Genomic DNA, 24118 nt, shown 5'->3' on the forward strand with positions numbered 1-24118 from the left:
GTTTCAGAAATCATGGCTCTTATAATATCCCGCCTCCGGTCAGGTGTCTGGGCTGTTTGTTTGACTGGTATCCAGCGATTCCCTAATCCCTTTGCAAGAAAAAAAAGTGAAAGGTTTTTTATTTCAATATTATGTGATTTTAGCCTCTAAAATGGCGTTTTCCACGCTAAAGTGCTCATTTTCTGAGCGGACTAAACACATAAAATGTGGTACAGTGAACAAGAGAACTGTCAGTATGCCGTGCCACTTTTTGCATTCACGATTTGTAACGTTTTATGCTATGTATTTTCATTTAGTGTGTTTAATCCAGTGTTCTTTTTCACGAGTACACTGTATAAAGCGAAACGGTGTGAAATCAAAAAATTCGAACCAAATGGTGATATGAGATACAGGCCTATATGTATTACGAGTTATAATATTGCTAGTAACTGTATATGTATGATATGTACATAATATATATGGAATACTATTCAAATTAATGATATCTTTACATTTCGTATATTTCTTTTTATCATCGTCTCATATACTCAGATCAAGTTTGCGGCGATGTTTTTGGCCATATTCCCTTGACGTCTCTGTAAAAACGTGTGGTAATGACAGAATCGTAATGTACATGTGATGACCTTTTCAGCGATATGTCACATGGGTATATTAGTGTCAAGTCCAAGAAACCGGAAGTGACGTCAGTGATACCGGAAGTGCCCTTCTGGGCTTTGTATTACCGTGGGGAAGCTACATTCGAAATTTCATCTTGATGTATGGCAGAAAAGTTGACAATAACTTAACTTACATCGTATCCAAAAGTGTCGTAATATCTGCCCAGTGTGCCTACTTTCAACACTCGCTCCGAAAAACTGGTGCGAGCTGCATCCAATATTATTGTTGATATATATAGTGGAGATAAAGTACTAAAAGCACATGTATTCACCCTCGCTCCCACCCCCGCCGCAGTGAAGAGAAACGTGTCGAAACATAGCCTATTTTATTTGATGCCATGGACTTCATGTATCGAAACTCTAACCCAGGCTCTATGGCTGGATTCAAGCGAAAATAATTTTGTGGAAAATTTCAAGGGACAGTAGGCCTACAAAATCCCTAAAAAGAATTTCGTTCAGGTGAGTATCCGTTGCGTGAGTGAGACTTAAAATTTAGTTAAGAAATGCATTAAAATTAGCCATTATTAGTGTGATGACAGGAATTCGGAATGGTGTAGGAGTTAAACTGCTAACTGACACTCCGTTTTTGATACACGTTCACTGCATTGCTCACCACGTGGCTCTTGCGTCACATGATGCCGCCAATTTATCAAAAAAGATTGCGGACTACCGGAAAACACTAAATGAAGTTGTTGTGTTAGTGCTGCCCGCGATGGCTACCGATAGATGATACGACAATGTAGACTTGTAGATAGGCGTTTATTCAGTTTCGTGTACCATGCGACGACAACCAGTCGTCAAGTACCCGGATGTGCGCGTGCACCAGTTATACATATTCATGACATAGGCCTTAAGGTATTTAAAGGGAACATACCGCTACATCTCCCCTTCTAAGATTTACAAATCAACAAAAAGCATACATCTACTTGTATGACTGATGGACAGTATTATAATGCAATATGATTATGAATAACCAAATAATATGTATTATTACACCTTTGAATCTGACTAATAAACTAAATAAGACAGACACTATTTTGTGTTTAAATTTCAGATAATGTTACAGCCACTTTAAACCTATCACCAGTAAACACAATTGTAGCAACATTGTATAAACATGTTTAACACTTATATGTCAACAAACGGTTTAGGTTTGATATCTCTTTTTGATTTCCTTAAAGGGACATTATTGTGAAGAACCTTAGACTGCTTATGATGTACAATTTTATAATTATCCACACTACTGTCATTACTTGAGTATGGCATTTTGTTTAAGTGAAATCTATTTCTGCGAAATTTACCACTAGCAGTAGACACAATGTAAGACCTATCACTAAACTGGTTATTAACAGTTCCTGTCTCTTTACGATCTTTAATGTACACAGAATCGCCACACATTAGATGAGTTAAAGATTTAGCAGAATGTCTATTGTCAAAATTATCTTTCTGCTGTTTTCTAAGAACGGCTTCACGATTTGACAGAATATTAGAATCTATCTTTTTCCTCTCTAACTGACAAGAAACAACAGGTATTTTAGTACGCAACTGTCGACCCATGAGTAACTCCGATGGACTATATCCATTGTGAAGAGGTGCATTACGATAATTCAAAAATGCTATGTAAGGATCGTCTGATAACCGTTACCAGATGAATGAGTCGGGCTACTTGTCACATGAGTAAAACCATAGTTCTTCGCAAAATCTGAAAATTCTGCAGACACATATTGAGTACTGTTGTCACTAAAGAAACTCTCGGGAATGCCATGATGGGAAAATATTGACTTTAGGTGATTAATGACACACTTTGAGGACAGTCCTGAAAGCTTAGCTACTTCAATGTACCTGGAAAAAAATTCTACGACAAGTAAATAGTTATAATTTCAAACTCAAATAAATCAGATGCAACTTTCTGCCATGGTCTTTCAGGAAAGTCTGATGGAACTAATGGTTCAAACTTATTCACAGCTTGTTTACAACATACAGCACAATTTGAAATTCAGTCTGATATTTGAGAGCTTAGTCCTATCCACCAAACAGAACGTTTCGCACGATCTCTACACTTTGTAATTCCGAGGTGTCCCTCATGAAGTTTACCAAGAATATCAGCCTGGAGAGATTTTGGTATGACAATTCTAGTGCCACACATCAACAAATTATCAACTACAGTTAGGTCTCCTCTATAAGCAAAATATGCTTTAAGATGTGGTTTAACACTATGAACTGCACTAGGCCAACCATTTAAACATAATGAAATTAGATCTTTACAAACTGGATCCGCTTCCTGTTGAGCACGTATGTCATTCAAGCGTTGATCTTTCAGAGGAAGGTCTGATACTAACATATGAACGTATAAGCATACGTGTCATTCTGGAAAATAAGATCTGCTTCCGTTGCTTCAGAATAGGGAGCGCGTGATAATGTATCTGCAATACACAAATTTTTACCTGCTACATGAACGATGCTGTATGAATAACGCATTAGCCTCAATCTGTAACGTTGAATTCTAATAGGAAGACTGTCTAAGTCTTTAGTACCTAACAAAGGGACTAATGGTTTGTGGTCAGTTTCAATGAGAAATGTTCTTTGTCCAACTAAATAGTCCTGAAACTTTTCGCAAGAACAAACAACGGCTAAGGCTTCTTTGTCTATTTGCACGTATTTTTGTTCCGTTTCTGTTAGGCTTCTCGACGCAAAAGCTACTGGTCGCCAACCACTGGAATACCGTTGCAATATAACTGCACCCAGACCATACGATGATGAATCCACACTTACTTTGATATCCAAGTCGGGATTGTATAATGCCAACACAGGCGTATCAGTTAACACTTTAATGATTTCCTGAAACGATTTCTCTTGAGCTGTATCCCATACCCACGTTTTGGATATATGTAGCAAATCACGCAGCGGTTTTGTAATCTCTGCTAAATTACTAATGAATTTTGACAATTGATTAACCATACCGAGTAAACATCGAACGTCTGAAACAGTTTTAGGTCGTGGAAAGTTTTTAATAGCAGTAACCTTGTCCTTATCTGCCTGGACACCATATTCACTTACTATTTGGCCTAAAAACTTAACTTGAGTTTTTCTAATTTCACATTTAGATTTATTAAGAGTTAAACCATGTTCACGCAATCTATTCAAAACTTTCCGTAAGTTTACATCATGATCAGCGGAAGATGAACCATATACAACAACATCATCCATTAAACATGCAACCCCTTGAAGACCTTCTAAGATTTTAGACATTCTCTTCATAAATAATTCTGGGCCACTTGAAATTCCAAACGGTAGTCTCTTGTAGCAATATCTACCAAAAGGGCTCATAAAGGTAGTTAACAGCGATGATTTCTTTGTAAGTTCAATCTGATGGAATCCTGAATTCGCGTCTAGCTTAGAAAAAACCTTGGCACCCGCCATTTGACCTAAGATGTGTTCGACCAACGGAAGCATATGACACTCTCTTTTAACTGCTTTATTCAGTTTAGTTAAATAAACACAAACGCGGACTTGCTTTTTATTCTTTTTCAGTACAACACAAAGCGGAGCACACCATGGCGTTGGTACATCAACTGGAGTAATAACCTTTAAATCTTCGAGTCGCTTAAGTTCTTCTTTTACCATAGGCATTAATGGTAAAGGTATCCTTCTCGGTGCATTGACTGAATAGGGAACAGTATCCTCTGCTAATTCAATATCATAAGGATCTTCAAGTTTTCCCAAGCCTTTAAAAAGTTCAGGGAATTCTTCTTCTATGGAAGACAATTTATCCACGTTACCCAGAAATAAAACAATACCAAGCGACGACATGCACTTCTACCTAATAAAGGTGTACTTAGGTTTTTAATGACATAGACTGGTTCTCTGTAAGTTTGACCATGCCACTTTAAATCTGCATAAAAATATCCCAGAGTCTCAAGTTGATGCTTGTCTGGACCATTCAGAATTCGATTGGTAGAAAGCAAGTGTTGCCCTTTAAAGCTCTTGTCGAAATTAATCTTTGGTAGAACCGTCACATTGGCACCCGTATCTGCTTTAAACCCGATATGCGCTTGACCTACTTTAACCGTGACGTACCAATCATCTTGAATCGATTCACTATCTTGAGTGAGTTTATCTATAGCTCCAAGAAATCCACCTTCATCTGTGTCGTCGTCGTCCTGAACAGCATTAATCACTTTTCGGTTTGATTGTGACCTTGACATACATACTGAGCTGTAGTGACCTTTGATTTGACAGTTATTACAATAAACACTTTTCGCTGGACAAAATCTTCTAGCGTGTGCGTCTTTTCCACAATATTTACATTTACTACCACTACTGCCATTACTATCATTACTATACATTTGACCCTGATCTGGCTTCCTATGATTATTGTACTGAGCATTTGATCGCCTAACAGTTGATTTCTTCTTATTATATGAAAACCCCTGTTTACCACCATAACCATGATCAGCTTTAACCTGATGGATACTTTCATCTACCACAGATTTCTCTTGTTGAAAACTCCTATTCTGTTGATTACTGACTTCTGCAGCTCTACAAAATTCCACAGCGTTTCTAAGAGTAAGTTCTGGTTTCATTAAAAGGTATCTTCTAACTTTGTTGTCATGTATACCACATACAATACGGTCTCTAATGAGCGAATCAACAAGTGCACCAAATTCACATTCTTTTGAGAGGTTACAGATAGCCAGATAGAACGAATCAAAAGTTTCAGAATTTTATTGATTCCTGGTATTAAATTGATGTCTATCGAAAGTAATATTTTTCCGAGGAATACAATATTCTTCATACTTCTTCAATATGTCGTCCAAATCATCTTGATTTTCGCCATCGCCCCACTGAAATCCATCATAGACTTTGACAGCTGGCTGACCAATAACATGGAGAAGAATGCTAGCCTTGACCTTTGACGATTTACTGTCTAACCCAGATGCGGCTAGGTAAATTTTAAATCCCTGTTTGAACTGTTTAAAATTGGCTGCTAGATTACCCTCGAGGTTTAGACATGCCGGTGGAGGTAAGTTATTCATGATGAATCAAATCTATGAGCTTAAAACCTTTCCTGTTGAGCGTAAATTCTCGCCGATTTTTCACAATGGCGATTCTATAGGTACCAACCCACGTTGACGAGTGCTTCGTTTTCACTGATGAAAATACCTATATACCTGATTAATCGATGAAATTAAATTCTCGGGTTCATCATCTTTCAAGATGGAACTTCTGACACCATGTTGTGTTAGTGCTGCCCATGATGGCTACTGATAGATGATACGACAATGTAGACTTGTAGATAGACGTTTATTCAGTTTCGTGTACCATGCAACGACAACCCGTCGTCAAGTACCCGGATGTGCGTGTGCACCAGTTATACATATTCATGACATAGGCCTTAAGGTATTTAAAGGGAACATACCACTACAGAAGTGTATAAACTTTATGAATATTCTGCCACACGGTATCATCGGTTACACGATTTGTCAAAGGAATTGTCAGATACTGAATTTTCGACTGTAAAACAACCATCGACAGTCAGATGGCTGTCCCTTGGTCGAGCTGTTAAATTGACAAAATTAAATTTGCCCGCTCTGGTTATGGAGATCGAAGAAGAGGCCGCTGATCACAAAAATGCTGTGGCTGCTGGTTTACAGAAAATCTTAAAAACTTATTCTTTTATAGCCACGACATACATGCTTTAGAAACTCTCAATCTCTCCATGATACGTCCCACGGTCAATTCAACTATAGAAACATTAGAGGCACTTTTAACCGCAAAGGGAGAGAATGAATCTGAATTCAAGACGATTTTCGATGAAACGGCACTAAATACAGAGGGTTTTCGCCATGTTATACTGACATACGTTGATGAACGTTCGCGAACTGCATTTGAAACAGTCCGCAGTAATTTGGTGAAGTCACTAAAAACCTGCTTTCCCGAATGATTCCCTGAACGTGTTGAATTCTCTGGACATTGTTTTAAATCCCGCAAGATACCCTAATGCCCGCAACGATCTCGATGTTTTTGGCGGGGATTCCCTTAATATATTATTGGACTTTTTCTGTAAAGATATTCAGGACAGTAATAATTGATCGTGCGTGCAAAACCCGTGATTTCATTCACTTCAAGTGTGTGTTATTCGGTCTGGGGAAAAAATCGCTTGAAGACACCTGTCAAACTATCATTTCCGATTTTTCCGATCTTTTTCCAGACTTTGGAACATTAGCCGCTATAGCTTTGGTAGTTCCTGTCAGTAGTGTACCAGCAGAGAGGGGTTTTAGTCTGCAAAATTTAATACACACGTTTATCGCAGTGCCGTATGAATAACCTAATGACCCTGAACATGCAAGCACACAATTCTGAAGCTCGTCCGTTTAATTTTGGTAAGGCCCGACAGATATTTAAGAGTTCTAAAGACAGACGTTTATAATAACATTTGTGTTTTAAAGTGTGTTCAATTTGTTTCAATGAAGTGTTTATTCCAATAAATTTATATAAGATTGATTAAAGATACATTATGGGAGATAAGATAAAGAGATGGCAGTTCTCGCTATAATAGTTAAAAACTAGATAGTGTAAAGGTAATTTGCTGAAAATTTCAGTCAAATTGATCCACTATGAGCCGAGAAAGAAGCGGATGAAATTTTTGCATAGTCTCAGTCATCATTACTAAAATCATTAATATAAACAGCTTAGTCTCGATTATCCACTTTTATTGATTTAATTATCAATAGCCGTAAGCGGCATATAGGAATCTAATCCAGCCAACATCGAAGGCTAGCCTTGACATCAAGAGTTTATTATGGTCTGGATAAGTTAATTAATGATTAATTGATGTTTAAATGTTGTTTTCATCAGACCAGTAAAATTACAAATGAACCGGTATTTCTAATCCCTACCGGTATGCGGTACCAGCAAATTTTGAAGCTAGCATAAACACTGCTTGATATACCATATTTTTACATTGTTTGCGTTCGAGGGGCGGCCATTTTGTCCGGCAGTTTTGGTCCGATTTTCACGAAATTCGAACTCAACCGTCATTAAGGTGTAACGGTGATATATTCAAAGAGTTTTTTAAATCGGAATAAAATTGTGACGTCCATAGGGTCCACAAGCTAAGAAACATGATTTTTCGTACAATCGGGGGCCATAATTCAGGAAGTTACGGTCCGATATGGGAGAATATTGAAAGAAACCAAGATCTTTGGGTTATAAACTTACATTTCAAGTTTCATCAAAATCAGAAGAAAATTTTGTCTGTCAGTTTTGGTTCGATTTTTACGAAATTCTAACTAAACCATCCTTAGGGTGTAACGGTGATATATTCGGTCTGATACATGTACATGCCAATATCGAAAGCAACCGAGATCTTTTGGAGATAAACCTATATTTCAAGTTTCGTCAAAATCGGATAAGAATTGTGACCTGTAGAGTGTCCACATGAGGGGTCAAAATTCGTGAAATTGGAACGAAGGCATTTTTTTCAAAAAATGCCACAGTAATTCCTTCTTCACAACGGCAGTTTTTATGCACACCGGTCCATGCGAAATGATATTTTTTTTTACTGGACATTCGGGCAGGTATTATTCCAACTATTACTGGACCGAATGAGATTTTACTGGTCCAAAAAAGTTCATACCAAAAATATGCATAAAATAAGTAATAATGGCCTAAAACTCGAAAAACAACAAACAGTATATATAAGGGGGAAAATACTTTACTTTATTACAAAGATTATCTATTGTATAAAAACTTTTTCGCACACTTCATTTTCTATCATCAATAGCTTGAACTTATAATTAAATTTTTATCGCGCCAATATTTACAATCGTTTTACTGTTCTATAAATAGACCGCGCAAAGAAAATATAATCCCTTAGATGACAATCGAGTCTACCAGAAGCCAACGTTATTAATACAATAAAAGGACTTTCGTTTTAGTCTGGATTAACCTAGCCTACTACTTACTAGACTAGCTCGATATACGGTACTACGTACTCGAAATAAGATTTTGTTTACATTTTAAACAATAGTGAAATTAACACAATAAATTAAATGAGAATTCAACAGTCCGTGCACGAAGTGCCGTCAGTCTCTGACATCGGAGACTTGTGTCGCGTTCATTTCATTTTTGCAGTAAGTACGAGCTTCTTATGTCTGATTTGAAAGCGCTTTCGACTCCCGTTGCAAGTTCTATCTGTCTTATTTCTATTTGTAAGACTGGTAACCTAAATACCGTTATAGTTTGCAATTTTAAAGTCTATCTTTGCCGTGATTCGAGAGTAATTCTTAACTATGCACTCTAAACATGTATAGTCTTATGCATACGTGTCCTTCAAAATGTACTAGACATGCAGCTTTACATGACTGGTTGGAAATGTAACCGCATATATCGTGCAGAATATGTGAACACGCGTGTTCTTACTATACAACTTTATCTAATGCGTCCGTATTATTAACGAAAATATTCAACATTCATAACATCGTGGCAGTATATCGTTTTGACATCGATTGTTTATGACAAATATAACCGTTAATTTTGCATGTAAAATTACACCGAGGTCTATCGTGGCCCGCGACTATCGTGGCACACGATAACGACTGCTACACCGAGTTATTTATCGTGGCGTTATCGTGGCAATTTTCAACAAAAAACGACACGATAATCGTGTCCCGTATAACTTTCACGCTCTCCGTATCGTACGTACTCGAGATAAGATTTTGTTTTCATTTTAAACAATAGTGAAATTAACACAATAAATTAAACGAGAATTCAACAGTCCGTGCACAAAGTGCCGTCAGTCAGTGCCAATACGGCGATGATTTAATACAACCAGCAGTCAGTAAACCGGGTCCAGAATCTTTCCGGACAACTGGGCCGGTATTCATGATGAAAATACCGGACCGAGAGCTATTTTATCGGTAATGACCGACGGTCCGACGGCTTTCGCATGGACTGATGCACACTAAGGCAAAGCTTTTAATTTACTTTCGTCACTACAGCATTTTTTAAACTGGAAAACTTTGATAAAGGTTATTAAAAATAAATACAAGTAAACTATAAACGTTTTAATGTTTTCGTTCATAATGTCTATTCAGACACATCATCATTATTACACAATTGGTCCAGAATTCGGTCACCACAAACACCCTTAAATTGTTTAGGGCTTTACATACACCGCAGTCCATATGAATAACGTAATACATGTATGAATCCGTTTTATTTCTTCGAAATCAGAAGCCCCACGAATCTGCTTTGGCTCAGCGACACAAAGATTCGTGCAATTCTATAATCGGTATCCACAATTCCACCAAATATAAGTATCATGCTTGCATTTTAAATGAATACTTCGCCATAGATTTTGATTCTAAAATATCTGTAATACCATAAGCTGATTATCAAAAGGCGACTTCAAACCTGTGCATGACATTATAATACATGTAACACCCCCTGGAATTCCTTTCTCACACCCCATCTACATTTACACTAAAAATTATATTATATGACACATTTTCCCGACCTAATTATTTGATTTCGTCAAATTTTACAGTAAATTATTCATAGCCTTTATTTCTGGAATTTGTTTTGAACTTTTTAAATGATTAAATACACCAGACAACGAGCCGTGTACATTTCCATTCCAGCCAGCAGCACGTGATGTTACGGTAGAATTATGTCAGATGGTTTATTTCACAATGCTATAAACTAGTGTCAAACAGATGAAAACATGCGTAGATGGTGTGAAATTCATTGTTATAAAATTGGCTGCTATTTGACTTCCAACTATCTGAGCAACCGTACGATGGCACGACTGAACGAATGCCGTGTGACGACTTGTGTTATCGCTGTCTGTGTTATGTACGTCCGCTAATGCGACGTCACGGTAAATAGACAAAAAAATTCCACATCGTTCGATCTATTTTTAGCTGTGTGGTTCGAGATCTAACTCGATAGAAAATGCAGTCACAAGAACTCGAGAAAGAAACAAAACAATAAATTCATACTTTCCATTATGCCGTGGATTATGCAGGTATACAACGGCAATTTCAGTGTCAACATCGGCAGATCTAACTCGATAGAAAATGCAGTCACAAGAACTCAAGAAAGAAACAAAACATTAAATTCATACTTTCCATTATGCCGTGGATTATGCAGGTATACAACGGCAATTTCAGTGTCAACATCGACAAATTGCCGTCGTGATATTCTTAAATAAATTACCACGGCTAAAGATGCCATAGTCATAATTAATTTTCTACGGCAATTTCGTTAAATACTACGGCAATTGCCGCGGGTGCCGTCGTGAATTTTGACCCCTGCATATACAATTGTGGACGGACCTGTAGAGTGTCCACATACAATTGTCCGGACGGACGGACAGGGGGATGACAATATACATCCACATGAAAATGTGGCCGTATAAAAATTGTGACCTCTATAGGGTCCACAAGCTAAAAACGCGATTTTTCGTACAATCAGGGGCCTTTATCCATGAAGTTACGGTCTGATACTTGCCAATATCGAAAGGAACAGAGACCTTAGGGAGATAAACCTATACTTCAAGCTTCGTAGAAATCAGATAAAAATTGTGACCTGTAGAGTGTCCACAAACAATTGTGGACGGACGTCCGGACAGGGGCGACGACAATATACGTCCACATGAAAATGTGGGCGTATAAAAATACTAACTTCTTTAGGGATGAAGAACTAAATACAAAATGAAATGTCCTGCTTTTCTGTCTGAAATGGCCTAAGGAAGACGGGCATACACCATGCAGTGTGCCATGAGGGAAATATTGCCAACAGCATATTTTTTAAATGGATAAGAGAAGAGGAACGGCAACACTCCTTTGAAAGTGTAACTATAGCTGGACAGGCTGGTAGATCTGCGTAGCTACTGGATCAGGAAAAAGATACTGGTGGGGCAGGAGAGCAATAATAAAGATAGGTTGCCAGGCAATGAAACATACGCCAACAGCAGCTATATCGTCCTGGCAGTCAACAAGAGTTGTCGCATATTTTTACTTTTTTCGGTAATGAAACATTTATAATACATTAAAATCTGATTAAGAGTAACAACTCATTAAGTAATTATCAGAAAACCATTAGAATTTGTTTGGTTTTTATAAAGTTCTGCCCCATGCTAATGTTTAGTATACCAAACTTTTAACATCATGGATTTAGCTGTTCAAGTCATAAAGATTCATTGAAAATCAATGTACTTGTTCGTCTCAATATCTTAAACTCTGTGTATCAATCTGAAGTCAATCGGATGATAACTTTAGCCTCTAGAGCGTCACAAGATTTTTCTAAGTGATCAAGGGCCATAACTCTGGCAGTAATTGTCCCAAATCGTTGAAAATCAATATGATTCTTCATCTCATGGCCTCAACACTGTGTATAATCGGATATTAACTTTAGCCTCTAGAGCGTCCACAATATTTTCCAAAGTGATCAAGGGCCATAACTCTGGCAGTAATTATCGGAAATCGCTCAAAATCAATAGGCTTCTTCGTCTCATGACTTTAAACACTGTATAAATTTAAAGTCAATCGGATATTAACTGTAGCCTCTAGAGCATCCACAAGATTTTTCAAAGTGATCAAGGGCCATAACTCTGGCAGTATTTATCAGAAATTGCTGAAAATCAACAGGCTTCTTCGTCTCGTGACCTTAAACACTGTGTATAAATTTAAAGTCAATCGGATATTAACTTTAGCCTCTAGAGCTTTCACAAGATTTTACAAAGTGAAACAGGGCCTAACTCTGGCAGTACTTTAGCCTCTATAGCATCCACAAGATTTTTTAAAGTTTTCAAGGGCCATAACTCTGGCAGTAATTATCGGAAATCGCTGAAAATCAATAGGCTTCTCCGTCTCATGACCTTAAACACTGTGTATAAATTTAAAGTCAATCGGATATTAACTTTAGGCTCTAGAGCGTCCACAAGATTTTTCAAAGTGATCAAGGGCCAAAACTCTGGCAGTAATTATCTGAAATCGCTGAAAATCAATAGACTTCTTCGTCCCATGACCTTAAACACTGTGTATAAATTTAAAGTCAATCGGATATTAATCTTAGGCCTCTAGAGCATCCACAAGATTTTTCAAAGTGATCAAGGGCCATAACTCTGACAGTTTTTATTGATTTTCCCGAAATTCCAATCCAACCTTCATTGTGGTGGAATGGTGATATGCACAAATATTGAGAGGAACAATGATCTTTGGGATATAAACATCCATTCCAAGTTTCATCAAAATCAGATGAAAATTGTGATATATTCTCACGATTTTTATTTTAAATCGGATAAAAAATTTAACCTCTATCAGGGGTCTCAATAACTTTTCGAACTTGATTAGCAGAACTGCCAATCAAGTTAGATAAATTCAGGCAAATTGATTAGCAATGTCCAGTTTTGATTAGCAGTGTGTGAATATCCACTGACTACAATTTTGGAAAACTGTGAAGTAAAATCTATCTGTTGAATTTTGCAAAATTATGCAAAGGTTTATTCAGTCCCACTATTTCAAAATTATTGTTAAAAATATTTTAATGTCTGCTCATTGCTGTGTATCCTCTCTCATGACACGTAGTAGGCCTATCGGAATAATTTCGATGACATTTCGTCTTTTAAACATTCAATATTCACAACCATATCATTTGTTGACGTAACAGCCATTCACTCGTATGTGCTGATATCTAACATCGATACTTGCGATGCATCGGTCATACATCGGAAAAATTGACAGACATTAGCCTACAACTATGTACATCGCTGTTGTCGATCGAAAATTCCCTGCTGCAAATATCCGTTATAAATTCGTCATTTAGTATCCGCATTAATACTGGTGCCTATCTTTGTTATATATTCCATAATATCTATCCCATTTTGTGAAGAAAATCAATGGATTATTTTTATTTTTTTTCCAAAAAAAAAAAACGCCTGTCATTAAAAAAACCAAAACAATCAGGGGGATGTAGATCCATGCATATAGGGGGCGCTAAAACTTTGTTTTTACCAGTAATAGATATTAGATTCTACTATGATCGTGACTAAACTGGCGAAGAAATGTCAAAAAATCGTTATAAAAACTGTCCACAACTCTTTACAGTTAAAAAGGGGACATAAAATTGTCCATGTGAAAAATAAAAGAAGCAATATTTATGATTAGCATTTGTGCGAATCAAGTTAATTATTTTGTGGCAAATTGATTAGCAACGGGCAAGAATTGATTCGCAAAGTGCGATGCGAACCCGGTTATCGAGACCCCTGTATAGGGACCACAAGCTCAAAACGCGATTTTTCGTACAATCACGGGCCATAATTCAGGAAGTTACGATCCAATATGCATAAATATCGAGTGGAACAACGATCTTTGGGATATAAACATCCATTCCAAGTTTCATCAAAATCGGATGAAAATTGTGACCTCTAAAGGGTCCACAGCCTTGATATACCATACTTTTGTGTACAAGGGGCGGCCATTTTGTCAAGCAGTTTTGGTCAACCATCATTAGAGTGTAACGGTGATATACTAAAACTGTTTATGACCTCTAGAGGGACCACAAGCTAAACTAAAAACATGATTTTTCGTAAGATCAGGGGCCGTAATTCAGGAAGTTATGATCTGATATGCGCGAGTATCGAAAGTAAACAAGATATTTGGGTTATAAACAAGCATTTCATCAAGTTTCATCAAAATTGTGACCTCTAGAGTGCCCACAAGCTAAAAACGTGATTTTTCGTACAATCAGGGGCCATAATCCATGAAGTTATGGTCGGATACATGCCAATATCGAAAGGAACCGTCAAAGTTTCGTCAAAATCGGATAAAAATTGTGACCTGTAGAGTGGCCACAAACAAATTGTGGACGGACAGACGTCCAGGGGCGATGACAATATACGTTCACATGAAAATGTGGGCGTATAAAAATTATGAAATTAAAAAAATTATAATTAAAACTGTTCTATTATTTGAAAGAAAAATGTTAGATACTGTTTTAGATGACACAGTTAAAATTGTGTGATTGATTATCTCCAGAGTTGTGGTGGCGGCAGTAACTTATTCCAGGCTTGATGGTGTGTTTATTGTAGATTCCGTAGAGTCTTCTTTAGGTGGTGATTCCAACGGATAAACTTTTATTGTCTTATCTTTAACGCTATTCAAACCAAACTTGAATCCAAACCCACGGATTCATTCCTTTATCTACACTACTCCAGCTGTCACCTAGCTCACATCCTAAAAAACCTACCTTTCAACTGATATAATAAGACGGATATCCAGTAATCCAGAAGATTTAAGAAAATCACCTCTACTACGACTATTACGCAGAGGTTATCCCAACAACATTATACACCAAGGAATCACCAAGGCCTACAACAAGCCTTTATCAACTTTGCCTCAAAATTCTACCCAGGATCCACCCACAACATTCTCACCTCTACCACCGACTTTATACCTAAAATCAATTTTTGAACTATCATCACCAAAAACCAACGACTTTTAGAAAATCACAGGGATACTGAACTCTTACACAATTGCCAAATTCGCATTGCTACAAGAAAAATCAAAACTTATCTAACCTACTCGTCAAATCCGATATACCACAAGCAGATGATCACAAACTACAGGGCTGCACATATGCAAAAGAAATTCAGCTGCTGCAAACTGGTCTTAGAATCACATCCAGTTACAATGGCAAAATATATAAAATCTGGAACCAACTTACTTGCAATACCAAGTTCATCATTTATTTAATTACGTGCAACAACTGCAATTTATAATATGTAGGCCAAACAAGCAATTCACTGAAAGTTCAGTTATATGGACATACTAATTGATATTAGGAAATGAAATGAAATGAAATGGAGTTTAACATCCTACTGTTTTGCTCCTAAACTGGGCTAATGAAGACGGGCATACGCCATACAGTGTGCTATGAGGGAAATTTTGCCCGGACAGCGGCGCTACGGCCTACTCTTATATCGAATTCCAACTGCCAAGGGATCTTCTACGCGCACGCCAATTTGTACACGGACCTCAGTTTTTCGTCCCATCTGAACGACTAGACAGCTGTCCTTGACATGCCCTCCATCCTGCATCACTGTCAAGGGGAACCATGCCGGAAAATCTGGATGAACTTTCTTGGCATAATTTCCACGTTCAAATCGTCACCACAACGTCAAGAGATACCAATGTCAGATTACATCATGAAGAATGGATCATGGAGGCTCAATTGAACAGAATTAGTCAAGATGTTCACTTGTCCCTTCTGCAATAAAAGTTTCAGCAATGCTTGTGGAACAAGCCAACAGTGAGACTGATGTCCCCCGCCGAAATCCCAAAACAAATAGATGACACATATTAATTAATCGAACATTTATTTTTTTCAAAAGTATCAAGCAATCAAACTGATTATCAACTATACACTAAGTTTCATCATTCTCTATCAGATAGAATCAAATTATCTTGTCCCAAAGCATCGACCTATGAAATTGCTTAGCTCAGCTTAGCTTTAGCTTGAAATGTTAATCATTGAACTCAGTCAATACATTCACCTAATGAACATCTACATCAAGTTTAAACATTCTACCTCAATTAAAAGTGAGTTGTTACGTTCCAAAGTCTTGACCAATCAAATTGTAATCGCTCCTTGGCCTAAGCAAAAATCATCATCATCAAACTTAGTCAATCTCTGCTTAAGCTAAGCGGAAAATGCTCATCTTCAAACCCCACCAAGTCATTGGCCTAATAAACTTCTGCACCAAGTTTGAACATTCTAGCTCAATTAGGAGAGTTATTGAGTTCCAAAGTCTCGGCCAATCAAAGTGCTTATCGCTCTGCTTACCCTCAGCAGAGAATGCTCATTATCGAACTTAGTCAAGGTATTGATGTAATAAAACTATACACCCAATCTCATCACTCTCACTTAATTAGAACCAAAGCATCAACCAATCAAATTGCTCATCTCTGCTTACCCTAAGCAGAAAATGCTTATCTTCGAACTACGTCAAGGCATTGACCTAATAAACACCTACACCAAGTTTGAACATTCTAGCTCAATTACTAAGAAGGAGAGTTATTGGGTCACAAAAAGTGTGACAGACTGACAGACGGACGGATGACAGACAGACGAACCCATTTTAATAGTTCCCTGCTTTCTTCGAAAGGCGGGGGACAAAAATAAATATATGAAGTATCCACCCTGTCGCCACCATTAAGAGAGAGAGAGAGAAATGGGGTTTAACGTCCACTCGACACAAACTAGGTCATTTCGGGAGTAACATATGGTTTAATTTTATTTACATAATTCGCTTGCGCGTAGGGATCTTTAGCAGTGGGAGGAAACCGGAGGACCCGGAGAAAACCCACGAGGTTGGACAGGCGACCCTACTCCTTGCCACGTACAACCGGGGATTCGAAACCACGCCAGTCGACTCAATGACAGACTTTATGATACAGCGCGCGCACGCTAACCATTCAGCCATCCACCCCCCCCCCACCATTAAGAAGCACGGTAGATCCGGTCTCATTTGCGAAACAAAGAGGTCAGGAATAACTATACCAGAAACTAACCAGCGGCTGCCAGGCAGGATATGCCCATATTTTGCAACAGATGGATAGAAAACAAGATAAAAACGATTTTTTGAACAATCAGGGGCAAAAATTCAGATAGTTATGGCCTGAAATGTGCAAATATCAAAAGCGACTGAGATCTTTGGGATGTAAAGATATGTTTTAAGTTTCATCAAAATCGGATAAAAATTGTGACCTCTAGAGGGTGCACAACCTTCGTATTACACACTTCTACACAATTTGCATACAAAGAGCGGCCATTTTGTCGGGCAGTTTCATTTCGATTTTCCCGAAATACGACTTAATCTTCATTATGGTGGAATGGTGATGTATTTAAACGGTTTTTAAAATCAGAAAAAAATTGTGACCTCTACAGAATCAGCAAGCTAAAAATGCGATTTTTCGAACAATCAAGGGCCATAATCTAGGAGGTTAAGTTGGGGTATCTGCGATTATCAAAAGGAATATATTCACACATTTTTTTAAATCGGATAAAAATTGTGGCCATAATTCAGGAAGTTACGATCCGATATGCGTGAATACCGACAGGAACCAATATCTTTGGGTTATAAACATGTTTTTCGAGTTTCATTGAAATCAGATCAAAATTGTGATTTTTTTTAAATCGAATAATAATTGTGACCTCTAGAGGGACCACAAGCTAGAAACGTGATTTTTCGTACAACCAGAGGTCATAATTAATTCAGGAAGCTACGATCTGATATGCGCTAATATTGAAAGGAACCAAGATCTTTGGGTTATAAACTTGCATTTCAAGTTTCATCAAAATCGGATCAAAATTGTGGCCTCTAGAGGGTCCACAACTTTGATATACCAGATGTTTACATTATTTGCGTATGAGGGGTGGCCATTTTGTCTGGCAATTCTTCTTCTTCTTCTCTTAAAGACTCAGGGTTCCAATTTGAATGTAGTTGAATCTGGTCCGATTTTCATGAAACTCAATCTCAGAAAAAATTACGGTGTAACGGTGATATATTTGAACGCTTTATTAAATCTGATAATAATTGTGCTAAAAACGCAATTTTTCGTAAAATCAGGGGCCATAATTCGGGAAGTTACGATTCGATATGCACGAAAATAGAAAGGAACAAAGATATTTGGGTTATAAACATGCGTTTCAAATTTTATCAAAATCAGATGACAATTGTGACCCCCAAAGGGTCCACAACCTAGATACACAATATTTTGACACTATTTGCGAATGAGGGGCGGCCATTTTGTCCGTCAGTTTCAGTCCGATTTTAACGAAATTCAAACTCAACCATCCTTAGGGTATAACGGTGATATATTCAAACTTTCTTTAATCGGATAAAAATTGTGACCTCTAGAGGGACCACAAGCTAAAAATGCAATTTTTCGTAAAATCAGGGGCCATAATTCGGGAAGTTACGATTCGATATGCACGAAAATAGAAAGGAACAAATATATTTGGGTTATAAACATGCATTTCAAATTTCATCAAAATCAGATGACAATTGTGACCTCCAAAGGGTCCACAACCTTGATACACAATATTTTGACACTATTTGCGAACGAGGGGCGGCCATTTTGTCCATCAGCTTTGGTCTGATTTTTACGAAATTCAAACTCAACCATCCTTAGGGTGTAACGGTGATATATTCACACGTTTTTGTTAAATTGGATAAAAATTGTGACCTCTGTGGGGTCCACAAGCTAAAAAGCGATTTTTCGTACAATCAGGGGCCATAATTCAGTAAGTTATGGTCTGATATACGCGAATATCGACAGGAACCGAGATCTGTGGGTTATAAACATACATTCCAAGTTTAAACCATTTAATCGGATAAAAATTGTGACCTCTACAGTGTTCACAAGCTAAAAACGCGATTTTCCGTACAATCAGGGGCCATAATCCATGAAGTTACGGTCCGATACATGCCGATATCTAAAGGAACCGAGATCTTGGGGAGATAATCCTATATTTCAAGTTTCGTTAAAATCGGATAAGAATTGTGACCTGTAGAGTGTTCACAAACAATTGTGGACGGACGGACGTCTGGACAGACGGACAGGGGCGACGACAAAATACGTCCACATGAAAAAGAAACATCTATCAACAAAATGTCCACCAAGATTTGTCTACATTAATGGATACAAACATGAAATGATATGTGAAGATAAGACAATAACAGTTTATCCGCTAGAATCACCACCCCAAGAAGACCCTACCAAATCTGCAACTTACACAAGCCTGGAAGAAGTTACTGCTGCCACCACAACTCTGGAGATAATCAATCACAATTTTAACTGTGTCATCTAAAACAATATCTAATGATTTTTTTTTTAAATAATAGAACCAATTTTCCTGTTGCACCACCACATTTGTTGTATATTTTAACTGTGTCATCTAAAACAATATCTAATGATTTTTTTTTTAAATAAATGAAATGAAATGGGGTTTAACGTCCTACTGTTTTGCTCCGAACTGGGCTAATGAAGACGGGCATATGCCATACAGTGTGCTATGAGGGAAATTTTGCCCGGACAGCGGCTTTTTTTAAATAATAGAACCAATTTTCCTGTTGCGCCACCACATTTGTTGTATATAAGGTGCCATAGGATTATTATGTTATTTGAACAACGGCTGCCTGACAGGATACGCCCACATTTTCGAGAGATGGATAGAGAACAAGCTAAAAAGAAAGTGATTTTTCCTACAATCAAATTACAATACGATATGCACAAATATAGAAAGGAACCAAGATCTTTGGGTTATAAACTTACATTTCAAGTTTCAACAAAATCGGATAAAATTTGTGACCTCTATAGGGTCAACAAGCTAAAAACGTGATTTTTCGTACAAACAGGGGCCATAAACCATGAAGTTTCGATAGGATACATGCCTGCCAATATCGAAAGCAACCGAGATCTTTTGTAGATAAACCTATATTTCAAGTTTCGTCAAAATCGGATAAGAATTGTGACCTGTAGAGTGTCCACAAACAAATTGTGGACGGACAGGGGCGACGACAATATACGTCCATATGAAAATGTGGGCGTATAAAAAGTGTACTACAACCCGAAACGCTATATCATTAAAAAAAACTATACTGCGCTGCTGTTGTGCAGAGATTCTTAAATGTATATTTTTGCAAGGTTATGAGTTTTTTCTGATTTAGTCAAATAAATGATAATACCTCTGTTATATTAGATATTAAAGCAACTTCTGGTAAAGCGAATAAATCAACAAGTTGATGCATTGGACCCTGACCATAAAATGTGTTCATATTATCTAATGATACATGTGTTCCATTATACAGAGACTTTACCTCTCTATCACTGACCGACTTTAAACCTCTACAAATAGAACAACAGATGTATCAAACTATCACATAAAGTAATATTCTTAATTGGTAGTATGACCCTAAAAAATATATTTTATATACTCAAATTGATCAGTAAGCACACAATTAATACATCTCTAATATCCTTGAAAAATGAAACTATAGTCTAAAATTGATTCTCTAAAGTCAATGACACAGTAAGTTGCATTTTGTCAACCAGCAGATTGGCAGTTAATGTTTACAGATTGTAATTGGCCTGTGCAAAAGTTTTGCTCATCCAATCAAACATCTGTGTAAATGACATGTTAGCTACAGAGGCAGTATCTTTAAAATTGCTACAGAAAATGTATCCTAACAAAGTACAATTAATTAAATTTTAAATGGTGCAATCTGTTCTGAAATGAAAGCTAAAAATTGACCTTAAAAAAGATAGGTTGCCAGGCAACGAAACATACGCCCACAGCAGCTATATCGTCCGGGCAGTCAACAAGAGTCGCATATTTTTACTTTTTTTGGTAATGAAACATTTATAATACATAAGTAATTGAGTAATTATCAGAAAACCATTAGAATTTTTGGGGTTTTTATAAAGTTCTGCCCCATGCTAACATTTAGTATACGAAACTTTTAACATCATGGATTTAGCTGTTCAAGTCATAAAAATTCATTGAAGATCAATATACTTGTTCGTCTCAAGATCTTGAACATTGTGTATAAATTTAAAGTCAATCGGATATTAACTTTAGCCCCTTGAGCGTCCACAAGATTTTTCAAAGTGAACAAGCGCCATAACTCTGTCAAAAATTATCGGAAATAGCTGAAAATCAATAGGATTCTTCGTCTCATGACCTTAAACACTGTGTATAAATTTAAAGTCAATCGGATATTAACTTTAGCCTATGGAGCCTCCACAAGCAATTGTGGACGCCGGACCGATGGACGGACGGGGGCGACAACAATATACGACCACATTTCAATGTGGGCGTATAAAAAGTAATATACAAGGATTTCACTATAAGGTTGATGCTTGGCTCCAATGACTACATGTACAACCGTTTTATAGCACAGATTTAACTATAACAATATCAGATCTGTCTCATTTGGTGAATTAAATACTAGCATTCTATTGTCTATAATCTGATTACAACTTCTGGTTAAATGGCAGTCATTGTTTTTTGAGGCGCGCAATCGCTCTCAAGCGCCTGCCGCGCACCCGAATGTCGACCGAGGGGAGGTTTTTCTCCTTTGCCTTAAAATTAATAATCGCTCTCCATATTTGTAAATCATGGACATGTATTTGTTTTTTTTTTTTCAAAAGAGTGTGAAAGACTCACATTCCGGGCGCAACCATGCTGTCATTGTGAACATTTATTTGGTGTATTTGATTAGTATAATGTTATCGCACAAGGTAAAAAAATTCTGATGAATATGTTGCTAAAAATAGATGGCGCCTATGCACCATTGGTTAATTTAACTGAAATGAAAAGTAGAACTCTCGCGAGACCTGAGAAATTATGAGAGATGGCACATGAAAATTCCCAATGAGAATAATTCCGGAAGAAATATATTATATTTTGATGGAATTTTCAAGCGTTTATGATTATATTTTGAATAGGGGTTATGTTTTTAAACAAAATTTATACAAGCAGAAATGTCGACAAGTATTTCTATTGGAATACAGTATGTACTGTAGTTATAGACGACAGTAGAAGTTTGACTTGACCATACGACTACGAGTGCTATTATTTTGCAGACGATGTTTATTATCATTTTTATGTAACCAAGAATGACCCCTTACACGCAGTTATTGATCTTCAGAACCATTTCCCATACAAACAACTAATCACTCTCTTTAATATCAGATCATTCTCCTTAATTTCTAAATCACTCTTCTTATCGAAACTTAGAGAGCTTTTTTAGGGGAGCGATTTTTTCAATTTGTTCATTAAGGGGAGCTTTTTTCGGCTCTCCTCTACTGAAATGGTGCAGCGGAAAATTTACCCTATTGCCAAGAGGTCATTCTGTTGGTTTGTGTGTTTCTGCGGAGCATATCTTTGACACTGCTGAAACAATCTTGACTAAACTTGTGTGGTTTGTCAGACTTATGATCTAATTGTGCTCCTGGCGTTTTGGTTGCTATGGTAACCCATTAACAGATTTTTTTTAGTTTCCTAGATGTGTTTCCCAATTTGAATATAAAACTTTTACTGGTGCATTGATGTCACACAGTAATCCAATTTATGTCATGATGACTTCGACCTATTTAGGCAAGGTAAGGGGTCAAAGGGCAAAGTTTAATATGCTTTTCTACTGATGGGGTTTAAAAATCAGTATACAACTGATTTTGGACTTTTTCTTTAATTACAAATGGCACCCTTGGAAGTATAAGTGGACATATCTCCTAAGCTTTTCAATGGATCTGCATCAAACTTTACAGGAATATAGCAGACGAGTGCTACAACTTTGAGGTCAATGTTAAATTCTTCATGAAAACGCGAAGGGTTTGTGGCCGGCGATCGTAGCTGCAACAGTTTAACCATTTCAGCAAACTATTCAATGGATCTGCATTAAACTTTACAGGAATATAGCAGATGAGTGCTACAACTTTGAGGTCAATGTTTAATTCTTCACAAAAACGCGAAGGGTTTGTGGCCGGCGATCGTAGCTGCAACAGTTTAACCATTTCAGCAAGTGGGCCTTGTTATATTAATATTCAGGTTTACATCAAGGGGATTTCGACTTCTTTCTTGGGCTTTACAGCTATGGCTTGGAAAATTATTTATTCAAAGTTGCTTACTAATTTGCTCCCTGATATTACACCGTAATCCAGTTATCATTTAATCTTGTGTATTTAGCACTAATTTCTTTCACATTTATTTTAAACATCAAATCCTTGTTTAACCAGCGGCTCCCAGGCAGGATACGCCAAAATTTTCAAGAGATGGATAGAGAACAAGTTTTAAAAAAAGCGATTATTCGTACAACCAAGGTCCATAATTCAGGAAGTTACGATCCGATATGCACGTATATCGACAGGAACCAAGATCTTTGAGTTATAAAGATATATTTCAAGTTTCATAAAAATCGGATCAGAATTGTATCTTCTAGATGGTCCACAATCTTGATATACCATATATTTACACTATTTGTGTACGTAGGGTGGCCATTTTGTCCGTAAGTTTTGGTCTGATTTTCAGGAAATTCTAACTCAACCATGTAACGATGATATATTAAAACGTTTTTTTTAAATTGGATAAAAATTGAGAGCTTTAGAGGGACCACAAGCTAAAAAAGCGATTTTTCGTACCATCAAGGGCAATAATTCAGCCATTACAGTTTGATGATGATATATTCAAACGATTTTTTTAAATCGGATAAAAATTGTTAGCTCTAGAGGGAGAAAGAGCTAAAAATGTGATTTTGTGTACAATCGAGGGCCATAATTCAGAAAGTTACGATCCGATATGTGCAAATCTCAAGGACCCAAGCTCTTTGGGTTATAAATATGCATTTCAAGTTTCATCAAAATCGGATTAAAATTGTGATCTCTACAGGGTCC

At 37.1% G+C, this 24118-nt stretch overlaps 1 protein-coding gene across 5 annotated transcripts in view; it reads right to left on the bottom strand.

Moving 5' to 3' along the window:
• LOC126808779 (5'-nucleotidase domain-containing protein 3) overlaps window positions 1–24118 on the bottom strand; it is a 457910-nt gene that overhangs the window by 399926 nt on the left and 33866 nt on the right. For all 5 annotated transcript variants that reach the window (XM_050533756.2, XM_050533755.2, XM_056100816.1 and 2 more), the window contains one exon: window positions 20413–20572. In XM_050533756.2, coding sequence (XP_050389713.1) covers window positions 20413–20572 — 160 coding nt within the window. The remainder of the gene's footprint in view (window positions 1–20412; window positions 20573–24118) is intronic.

The sequence above is a fragment of the Patella vulgata genome, chromosome 1 (genome assembly GCF_932274485.2).
Source record: "Patella vulgata chromosome 1, xgPatVulg1.2, whole genome shotgun sequence".
In the NCBI taxonomy this organism is placed as follows: Eukaryota; Metazoa; Mollusca; class Gastropoda; family Patellidae; genus Patella; species Patella vulgata.